Source organism: Sebastes fasciatus, chromosome 4, assembly GCF_043250625.1.
Source record: "Sebastes fasciatus isolate fSebFas1 chromosome 4, fSebFas1.pri, whole genome shotgun sequence".
Classification (NCBI taxonomy): domain Eukaryota; kingdom Metazoa; phylum Chordata; class Actinopteri; order Perciformes; family Sebastidae; genus Sebastes; species Sebastes fasciatus.
This window is the reverse complement of record NC_133798.1, coordinates 10,831,651-10,843,656: the sequence shown is the minus strand read 5'-3', so window position 1 is coordinate 10,843,656 and position 12,006 is coordinate 10,831,651. Positions and strand designations below refer to the sequence as shown.

The following is a 12,006-nucleotide window of genomic DNA, read 5'->3' as shown; positions in this document are numbered from 1 at the left end:
GAATCATGAGTTCAAGGTGTCAAATAGTGTGTAGAGGTCTTGAAAATGTATGTTTGTATACACACGTATTAAAACATGACTGAATGGTAGAATAATTGAGACAGTACTATGCTGAAGGAAATTAGGTATGCAAACATACTAGAGATGAAATGATTTATCGATTGTCTGAAAAATAATAGGCAAGAATTCTGAAAAATCAATAAATCAATTAAGTAATTTATGAAGACAAACTGACAAATGTTCTAAATTGAATGGCTTTGGGTTTTGGATCATTGGTAGGACAAACCAAGTTACTGCAAGACCTCGGCTTAGGCTCTTGTAATGAGAAATTGTTAGTGTTTCTGACATGTTAGAGACTAAATATATAGTTAATAGAAAAAAATAATCGCTAGAATGATTCAATATTGAAAATAATAATTGGTTGCAGCCTTATAAACCATTAGATAGTATATTGTGTATGTTTCTGCTTTCATGGAAACAAAAATATTTGTGACCAGAGAAAATAATATAGTTTTATAATGTAGAATGTTATATTAAGTGAAATTATAGAAATTAACAACTGGTATATTTAAGTGAACACCTGTAAACATTGTGTATGTGTTCATTCATATTTAAATGGATATCAGCAAGAATTTAGACATACATTTATTAACTTCACTTTTACCACTTTTCACCAGTGTGCAGAGCTGTGTTGAAAGGCTGTTGCTATACAAAAAAACAGGAGGGCCCCCCTTGACCCTGAATAGGATAAGTTGTTACAGATAATGGATGGATGTCACTGTTTGCAAGCAGACACTCAGGGTTCAACAGATATAAAGTCAGTCTACTCATTTACTAACTTATATTGCACTAAACTCCCAGTATGTTTGAAGCTTTAGCCTGCACTCTATAAACCTGTTATTTCACATGACCTGTTGACCTCAAAGGAGTACTGCAGTGTTGCTTCACATGCTGGCCCTGAAACAATTCAACAATATTTGGTAGTTGTGATATGTTGAATACATAAAGTCATGCATCTACAGGATAACTTCATTTTTACAAAAAAAACAACGTTATGACGGTTATAAAATTCACAACATGTGAGATTCCTGTGCAACAACAAATTGTGAATATCTCAACCTTGCAAAGGACGGGTGTTTTTCAGGCCTTCAGCCCCATGCATATTGTGCAGGCATAGAGAATGGAGGAATTATGTTGCTCCTATGGGCATTGAGTAAATAATAGTCATGTGCTTTTAGTCAAGCTGTAATCATTAAAGTCACAATCCAGAAAAGTAGCATTGTTAGATAGATAGATAGATAGATAGATAGATAGATAGATAGTAACTTTATTGATCCCGAGGGAAATCAAGTGTTATTTCCTAACAAAAGAAATGTATCATATTAGGCTTTCAATGTACAAAAAACAGGTCCAAAACCTGACATTAAAAACCTCTTTCTCCCATTCACAACCTATTAGGCTACATGTTTTGGAGTCTTGAAATGAAACCACAAAAATTAAAGTTGTCATGTGCCTATTTCTGTTGGCAGACATGGTTTTTAGGTTTGTGTTGATTCTGTTTTGTATAGTCACAGTTTGCTGTTGGACTGTTTGTCAAAGTCCTCCTGCCCAACTGACAGAGCAGCGCGGTTTGTCACATCTTGAAGAAGGCAAGCAAGTGTGACATCCGGCACGGTTATTATTTATTTATTTATTCATTCATTTATTTACTTACTTACTTACTTACTTACTTACTTACTACTTACTTACTTACTTATTTATATGAATATTGTACAAACTAGCCCTAGGGTCAGCAACCTGCGGCTATTCAGCCCCTATCCAGTGGCTCCCTGTGGATTTATAGAAATAGAAATGAATAACTGTTTTTTGTTTACATTTTCATTTCTATTCATCATTGTTGTAGGTCTATAGTACGACGATACGACGGAGTATTAGGGCCACATTGAGGAAAAAAAATAAATCTGAGATTTAGAGAATAAAGTCATAATATTATAAAGTAGTAATTTTATGTGACAATTTCTTTTTTCAAGTAAAGTTATTACTTTACTGATATTACGACTTTTTTTCTTGTTATGTTATGACTTTATTCTCGTAATATTACGACTTTTTTTCTCGTAAAGTTATGACTTTATTCTCGTAATATAACAACTTTTTTTCTTGTAAAGTTATGACTTTATTCTCGTAATATTACGACTTTTTTTCTCGTAAACCTATGACTTTATTCTCGTAATATTACGACTTTTTTTCTCGTAAAGTTATGACTTTATTCTCGTAATATTACAACTTTTTTTCTCGTAAACCTATGACTTTATTCTCGTAATATTCCGACTTTTTTTATCGTAAACTTCTGACTTTTTTCTTGTAATATTACGACTTTTTTTCTCATACACTTCTGACTTTTTTCTCGGAATATTCTGACTTTATTCTGTAAATCTCAGATGTTTTTTCCCTCAATGTGGCCCTAATACTCCGTAGTACATTTGCTCTTTGGCCCTCACTGCATTAGACTTATATATTATATGCTTAAACTATAAACTATGTTACCTTCATCACAATGCTCAATGTTTTGCGGCTCCAGACAGATTTTTTTTTTTTTCCTTTTGCCTAAAATGGCTCTTTTGATAATAAAGGTTGCTGACCCCTGTACTAGCCAGTCTGAACCACACTCCACACCAGCTGGTGGCGGTAATGCAGTAATAAACCTCCGGGTCGGTCTGAGTCACTGTCCAATCAGCATCGACTACAGAAGTCACCGTCCAATCAGCATCGACTCAAGAAGTCATCGTCCAATCAGCATCGACTCCAGAAGTGCCGGGCACATAATCATAACCTCTCATGCTGATGCTGTAACGTTGCTACCGCTGAGCAACACTGAACAAGAGCTAATAACTGTAAACACATTCACCCGAGGACTACAGACGGGACCATACTAACGTCAGTCCCACACAGCAGGTATGAAGTCTGTCTGCCTGCAGTCTGTCTTGTAAACTATCAACTATTAACACTTTAATGAGAGAGACCGTTAGCCATTAGCATTTAGCCTGCTAGCTAACTCTGCTAGCTTCATTCATTTAGCCATAAAGCTAACTAGTGTAGCATACTAACAAAGCTAGGCTGGACATGCCAATAGTCTAAACACGCATCTAATTTGCCCTTATCAACAATTTGAAACTGCCTTTCAGACTGTATGTTTAAGTAAGGTGAGTGTGTAAACTAGCTAGCCCATGTGTTAGCATTGTGCTAACGCTAAGTTAACCATGACAACCACGGTGCTCCATGCGCGCGCTGCTGCTGCAGGTGTCATCCTGTTGATGTCAGCTGTCAAAAGAAGTCCTGGTACCTGTGTGTGTCTAGGATACACGTTAGTTTGTTTGGCATGTACTATATACTTGTTGCTTTTAATGTGAAGGTTTATGGCAGGGGTCAAGTCATAGACTGTATAGACTTTATACAGCCATAGACTGTATAAAGCAGCAGTAGGCGACATTGGAGCAAATATGATTATAACAAGTCATTTTTTATAAAACGGTCACTATATCCTGTCAGCACCGCATGGGCCTGGTAAAAAAAATTGTTCCTCTGTGTCCTCAGGTGCTCCTAATGGCATCTGTAGGATTTCACAGACCGGAGGAAAACAACCAATCAGAGCTGTTCTGGAGCCTTGCCGTCTCTGAGCAGCTGTCAATCACTCGCAAACTCCGATCAAACAGTCAAACTAGGCAGCGCTGATCAAATATGAATCAATATTCTGTACAGTAACAGAATATTTGTTAATATTTGATCAGCGCAGCTTTATTTGACAGTTTGATCAGAGTTCACAGGCAATTGACAGGGGCCTCCGTTGAATGAACAGCCAATAGGAACGCTCTCTCTCTGAAATGACCTGTGATTATCCAAAGTCTCCCGTCATGGGCTAGATTTTTTAAAGCCTGAAAACAGAGCCATGAGGAGGTGCAGAAGTCTACTTTTCTCTCAGAACACTTGAATTACAATATGCTGAAAGATTATTATGGAATTTTTGCAAAAATGGTGCCAAAAACATTCTGCCTATTGCCACTTTAACCACATGCCGTACAAACTGTGAATTAGCTATATGCATCTTTATATAACGTTACAGACTATGTCAAGCGGTGAAATGAAACACAGTAGAGACTCTGAGGGGTGGAGGTCAGCTACTGTATATAGAGCAGCAAAAACTAACATGGGTTAATCAATGTTTCCTGTGATAAAGTAATCCTAAGTGAATCAGTTTTGTTTCTGATGTGTCCATGTACATTTCCTATTTGCCCTGTCCTCCTGCGTGCAGCTATGACAATGGTTAAAGTAACGTTCTTACAGTTAAGTTAAATATGAAGTTGTTTAATATTGTAAATCCTTCCTGCTTAATTCTTCAGTCAGTGACTCCTTGTAGTCTACAACCCACAAACATCAGCGGAAGCTTTGTATACTCCCTGGTGATGCTCTGCCATGCCTGTACAGCAGCCATTTTTATTTATGCCTTGTTTCTTCTGTTGAATTGAGGTCAGGTGATCTAGTCACTAACATTGCACTTACCACTTTTCTGAATGTTAGGGGTCCTTGTGTTGTTGCATCTATATAAGCAGACAAAGTTGGTCTGTTTAATTCTGTATTCATCCAAATCATTCAACTTTGTTGTTTTATCCATAAACATTGTTCACCCAGTATGGGTGTGAATGCTCAAATCGAAGCTTGAAGTTGTTATTTTAACCTCATAGTCATTGTTTCATGTCAAATCAAACGGGCTGGAGCACAGAATTTAAACAAGAAAGAAAAGCTGTGTCGCTGTCTAACTAGTTACAGACTTAACACATTGTACTGTAGCTATATTTAGATGCAATCCAAATATACTGTCATTGTATTTACTCACACACTCTTCTTCTCTTTCTCTAGAGGTATGGATGCAGAGGGTTTCGGGGAGCTGCTGCAGCAGGCAGAGCAGCTAGCTGCCGAGACAGAAGCAGTGTCAGAGCTGCCGCATGTTGAGAGGAACCTCCAGGAAATCCAGCAGGCGGGGGAGAGGCTTCGATCCCGCACCCTGACTCGCACCTCGCAAGATGCTGCCGACGTCAAAGCGTAAGTAATGTGTCCCATGCACACAGGGTTATGCCGCGCAGTCAGAAAATCTCTGTTGTTCCAGTATGTTCCTGTATAGTGTTCACAAAACCATAACAGATCATAATACAAATCCATCTGCGTCTGTAAGATAAACAGTTGTCTGACATTTTACATTACTTCTCACCTGCTTCTTTGATGTGCCCATTTTATTCTGGTAATAATAGTTATATGTTTAAAATTCAGTTTTTTTATCTGGCGGTGACATTAAAAGCCACTTGAAATGTTGTTTTCCTGATTGAATAACCTTCTAACCCTGGAAATCCATATATTTGTAATACCTTTCCATAGTTGTCCTAGCTTCCATACTGAAGATTTAGATTTTGACATTTAAAATATAATATTTAGAATCTTAAAGTGACCATGGATAATATAGTACTGTAGTATAACTGCCAAATCGTTGATGAAATGTAAAGTGCAGCAGTACTTAAAATAATTTTCACTGATCCCCTTTGACACATCTGCACAATACAGGTTTCTTGTTCTAAGAAATACAGTATGTAAGATGACGTTTCATTGAGTCAACAGATTCAAACTTTTATTAATACCATTTATTTTATAATTTAATTATTTTCCTTATGAATGCCTCAACACGAACAAACCCTGTGTAATTTGTTTGAAGCTGACATGATCTCTAGCCAAGGGGTAATACTGTAGTACCAGCAAAGCCTCATGTACCCTCTAGTTGTCGAGCAAAACTGCAGTTCATTGTCAGCCTTGCTCTCAGTTTAGTCCTTCCATTTCAGTCATTAATTCTCAGCCTCTCTCTGTCTTACTCTCAGGTCAATCCTCCTTGGTTCCAGAGGTTTAGACATCTTCCACATTTCTCAGAGGTTGGAAAGTCTAAGTGCAGCCACCACTTTTGAGCCCCTGGAGCCAGTCAAAGACACTGACATACAGGTATGAATGACCTAATAGGCCACGAGTCCAGCTTTGCAGTCTTATGGCACTTACATAGATTGTTTCACTAGAGAAAGAATGTATATTGTTTCAGATATCATAACAATAAAGAATGAAGGGTTTTCCTATAAGAAAACATCTTTGGCTGAGTATACAGTTCAAATATTGGCTTGCAGAGAGATTGCATTAACCAGATAACCAGGAAATAAAATGTGTTTTTGGGCCACGGTATGGAAGTAACGTTAATTAGCTACGGATGATCAAATCTGTCCGCAAAATGTGTTCAGGTCTGAAAAATGTCTGTAAGTTTGAAATTTGTCACTATGTGCTGGCAGGGGTGGAGGTTCAAGGGGTAACAGATGTACATACACACAGGCACCTCAGTGAGATTATTGTTCCCATGGAGAGATAGGCTTGCAGTCTGACCAACGGGCTTTGTTTTTGTTTTTGTGAACGGTTGAGACAGGTTATTGCAAGGAAGATGTACTGATGAGCCCTCCCTTGCTTTTTTTTTTTTTTTTTTTACACCTGTCTTGAAGTTACTATGTGGAGACGGTAACAGGAACAAGTCTCACACAGAATTCAAGGGTCACACTGAACTGTTCCTGTAGAGTTGCACCGAATATAAAAAAGCTTTTTGTCCACTTTTGTTACCTGTAGTACAAATGTAATACATGACACATAATACATGGCTCGGAAGGCTCCGCTGTGATTGTGTTGAGCCAGTGTACAGAGAAACACACATGAGCTGTGTCGGAACAAACTCTTGTCACATTTGTAGTTAGTTTGTACGTTGTCATGTTTAGTCAGGCGTAAGAAGGGCATGGAGTTGGATATCGGAAACTAAAAAAAAGGTTTACAATGTTTGACTGGTGGGCAGCTTTAACTGTGAAGCACGAGTGGAAGTGTTAGCATTAAAGGTCAGGTCGGTAATGCTGAGAAACTAGCAATGGTACACTAGATTTTAAAAATGATCCAACTGAAAAACCAAGCCCAGTGTTGCCAACTCTTTTCCAATGAAAGTAGCTGGCGGCACTAGCTTCAAAAGTCCCTAAATCTAGAGAGAAAGTCGGCAACCCTGCAGCCTGCAGCCTGTCTGTTCAGGCCTCCCTCGAGAGCCACTCCCCAAAAATGATTATAAAGAACGTAGACAACAAACATGGCTATTGTTAGTACTCACAGCTGTCAAGCCAGTGCACGGACAGAGTCTGTGTAGGTAGACAGGCAGAGAGGCCGTTTAATCGGGCCGAATGAAATTATTGGACTGGTTTATTACAGCCCTGCGACAGCCACAGATACAAGATTTGCTTTTCTTTTTTTTGTCAAAGCATTTGATTTATTGATTGTTGTTGGGATGTAATGAGAATTTCAACAAATATAACAAAAAATTAGGGCTGTCAAAGTTAACACGATAATAACACGTTAATGCAAATTCGTTTTTTAACACCAATAATTTCTTTAATTCATTAACGCGATCGTTCTTTCGGAGGTTGTAGCGGGCTCCATTTTAAAACTAGAGTGAAGATACAGGTATCACATGAAACCAACCATGTCATACTAGCTTGCTGAGAAGGAAGTTAAATAAAGCTCCAAACTTGCAAAATTTTGGCGAGGAAAAACTGTCATGGTCATTTTCAAATGGGTCCCTTGACCTGAAAAGGAGGTCTATGGGTACCCGCAAGTCTCCTCTTTACAGACATGCCCTTTTTATGATAATCACATGCAGTTTTGGGCAAGTCATAGTCAAGTCAGCACACTGACACACTGACAGCTGTTGTTGCCTGTTGCCCTTGAGTCTGCCATGTTATGGTTTGAGCATATTTATTATGCTAAACACAGTACCTGGGAGGGTTTCTGGACAATATCTGTCATTGTTTAGTGTTAATTGATTTCCAATAAAAAATTTGCATAAAGCAAGTATATTTGTCCACTCCCATGTTGATAAAAGTATTAAATACTTGATGAACCTCCCTTTAAGGTACATTTTGAACAGATACAAGATGTGTGATAAATTTGCAATTAACCGCAATTAAACTATGGACATTCATGCGATTAATCGCGATTAAATATTTTAATCGATTGACAGCCCTACCAAAAATGTATTTGAACCAGCACTACCGCCCTTGGCTTTAACAGAAGCTTAACTTCCCTGACTCCATTACAGTTCCAAGTAGAGTGGATGAGAAAACGCTAAGTGTGATGAATTGCCTCAAGTGATGTCCCTTGAGTGTCGGTTTTCGCTAAAGACTCCAAGCTTGAAAAGGAAATAAATCTGTGGGTGTGGAGTTAGAAAGAAGTGAGCTTAACAGTCCTCTGCCCGCTCCTCATCTCTGCTTGAGGCTGGTGGCCTGAGGGTTCATTAGTCGCCACTAGCATAACACACCCAACACTTCAACCAAACTGTTAGCGGTCGAGTTGCATTGTGGGTAACGTAGGTTTTAACAAGGACAATATCTCTGGTTCTGCTGCATTGATTTTGATGCTTAAAAACTGTCAATTGTGAGTCTGACAAGGTTATAGAAGTGCAATTCTAAATCAGTGGGTTACTGAAATGGTTTAAGCATTTACTAATTAGTGGTGTTCATTTTGTTAACCCTGCATAATGCATAATCCTTTACAATGTGCCACTTGTAACGATTCAACAAGGATCTTTACCTTGTCTTCTGCTTTTTCTTCAACTTGATACTGCTTTCCATTCAACCTCTCTTCTCTTCAGCTTACCCTCTCTATTCCTCTGGTTTAGAGAAGATGCTGTAATTCACCAAGCTCCATCTTCATCCCTCTTTTTGTAACCCTGTTTAATGCCGTGTCTATAACTGTTCATTCATCTCTCTGCATCCCTTCTATTTTCTCTGACCTGTTCAGCCATAGATGTGACACCAGTTTGTCTCACTCTTTCTTTTTCTCGCTCTATATTTCGGTTTTTCTCCCTCTATCGCTGTCCATCTTTCATTCTTTTACATTTACTCATCTTTCATTTCTTCTTGGTCAGCCGGATGTATGCTAGCCTGGGTGGGTTTGACTGACTGACTGACCGACTGACTGACTGGAAGAGCACTTAGCTTCTGGCAACGTGGGGACACACAAACACATACTTCCTCTCTGCTCTTGCTCTTATACACTTATTGGTTTGTAAGAAGACCGGACATTACAAAGTTTCATTTCAGAAGAAATGTGCGATATCTCATTCAGTTGAATAATTACAGACTGTGTTATAGACAAAACATTTGAACAACCAAAGTGCAGGAAAGAGGTCAGGATAAAATGCAAGTCAGTTGAAATAGTAGCATTGTATTGGGGCCTGTATATTCAGTAATATTTTATGAGAATGATTATTAAAACAAATAGCATTGCTTTCTGAAAAAGAAGAACTAATTGCACTAATTGCTGAGTGGCTCATTCAGCCAAGAACACAGTAACAACAACCAAGATATAGTTCTGATAATAACAGGGTCATAGACTAAATGCAAAATGGGGCTTTAACAAAGCCTCCAACATCTCCATTTCATCTGCCTTTCAGTGGTACAATGAGCCTTTTGTCCTGACAATATTTTTAACCTTGGCTGAAGTCAGAATATTGTGATGCTGTACTTTGTACTGGACCGAATTCTATTGAAAGGTATTTCTAATATTTGATGTTCCTCATGTACATACATGGATGAACAAAAATATAAAAAATGACTTGCAACACCACAAACTACGTCCTCAAATATGACAATGGACGTCTCTCCAGCACGGTGTCAACAAAATACAAAATTATTATTTTCACAGAGGTAGTATTTGTAGTATATTGCATTACAAAGTATAGGGGTTTCTACTTCACTCAATGTATCTGACTAGCTGGCCAAAACAGGTGATTAGTCATCTAATAAGCTGGCTGCTGATACTTTGGGAATTCTCTTTTAATTAACATCATGAGATGATATACAAACGGTTGACTCTAATAGCAAATTTTCACTAATTGTGACTCTGATCTCACTGGGTGGGTTTGGCTCAATGACAAGGAGCCCAAACAAAAAAAATGATCAGACTCGGGAGGGCCGTTGAGCAAGAAATAACAAAACAACAGGGAAAGCTTGTGGTGAATTTTGTTGTTCTGATCAACACAGAGCCACACTGCAGCTCACTTCTCTCCCTCATACAAATCTCCATTTAACATCCTTCTGGGAGAGTTGCAGTCAGTTTACGTCATCAAGTACACCGAGGGGAAAAGAGGTTAATTGGAGTTGAGATATTACAAGACAGCAACACAATACATAGATATTACAAGACGGCAACAAAATACAAAATTGACATACTACGTGTACGACAAAAGGCAACAGCAACACTTTCAGTAAAAACAAACAGTAATACAGTATTCTTAACACACCGACTCTTACACATTCCAAAAATCATTTCACCATAAAGGCATTGGTCTAGTAGTAAATGTTAGATATCAAAGGAAATTCTCATACTGTAACTTACTGATAAATGCTAGTTGAAAATAGGTAACTATGGAGTCAGATCAGTCTCAAAATGAATGAAAGCACACAGAAGGATTCACAATATTTTGTGATTTATATATAAATGACTCTCTCCACAAAAATATTTTTTTCAATGCACACAAAAATAGTTATCGTTATATATAAATGTAAATAAAATCCACACATACATAAATATTTATTGTTTTAAATACATGTAATAGAAATCCACAAATTATTGGAACAAAGTATTTGCAATTTTCATCAAAACATGTTAAGATGTTACATTTATATACAAACTGTTTATATTAAAATTGCAAATATTTTTAAATACATATACAGTATTTGTGGATTCCTATTACATGTATTTAAAACAAAAAAAATATTTGTGTGTGCATCAGAAATATATTTGTGAACCTTATTTTTTTATATGTGGATTTTTTTTTACATTTATATACAACAATAACTATTTTTGTGTGAATCGAAAAATATTTTTTTGGAGCGAGTTATTTATATATAATTCCCAAAATACATTTGTGAATCCTGTGTGCATTCATTAATACAGAGACTGATCTGACTCCATAGATAACTAGATACAAATAAATCTCTGACTGAACTGTCGGCGTCTGAGTTGTGGGTAATGTAGGGGCCAGGTTTTGACAAGGAAGATGTAAGCATGAAATCAAAGACACAACATCTGTGGTTTAAACTGTCCAACGTTAGTCCAACAATGTTATTGAATTGCAATGCTAAATCAGTGCAGTACTCTTTTAATATTGAGGTATATAGGGTTGTTGCCGATGCAAAATGATTTTAGGGATCGATGATGTTCAGAGCGATTGTCAATAGCCGATGCCTTTGCCAATGTCGAGACGATATTTGTCTCTTTTTCCCATTAAAGCTTCAGTAGGCAACAATTTTTTGGCATCATTGGGCAAAAATTCCATAATAACCTTTCTGCATATTGTAATTCAAGTGTTCTGAGAGAAAACTAGACTTCTGCTCCTCCTCATGGCTCTGTTTTCAGGCTTTAAAAAATCCAGCCTGTGACGGGAGACTTTGACCAATCACTGGTCATTTCAGAGAGAGAGCGTTCCTATTGGCTGTGCTCCGGCCATGTGAGCGGTGCTTGGTATTCTCTCAAGAGATCCATGCACTACAAGATGTTTCTGAAAACATTTGAGGCAAGAAATAGGCATTATCGTAACATGATATTGAATCATATTTGGTCTGGCTGCCTAGTTTGACCGTTTGGTCGGTGTTCGCGAGTGAATGACAGCCGGCTCTCATAGACGGAAGCTGGATGGCTGATCCCAGATCAGCTCTGACTGGTTGTTTTCCCCCGGTCTGTGAAATCCTGCAGATGCCGTTAGGAGCACCGGAGGACAAAGAGGCACATGATATTTTTTTTCAGATTTTCTGTTTCATGTACTTCTGTCAGGATATAGCGAATGTTTTATAAAAATATTTTTTTTTAATCATATTTGCTCCAATCTCGCCTACTTCGGCTTTA

The 12,006-nt window shown here is 37.8% G+C and overlaps 1 protein-coding gene across 1 annotated transcript in view; it reads left to right on the top strand.

Annotated features, from left to right (window-relative positions):
- The first annotated feature begins 2,793 nt into the window (after positions 1–2,793).
- nup93 (nucleoporin 93) overlaps positions 2,794–12,006 on the top strand; it is a 37,640-nt gene continuing 28,427 nt past the window's right edge. Inside the window, exons 1-3 of the mRNA XM_074631917.1 lie at positions 2,794–2,952; positions 4,912–5,094; positions 5,916–6,033. Of these exons, the coding sequence (XP_074488018.1) occupies positions 4,916–5,094; positions 5,916–6,033 (297 nt within the window). The 5' untranslated portion in view covers positions 2,794–2,952; positions 4,912–4,915. The remainder of the gene's footprint in view (positions 2,953–4,911; positions 5,095–5,915; positions 6,034–12,006) is intronic.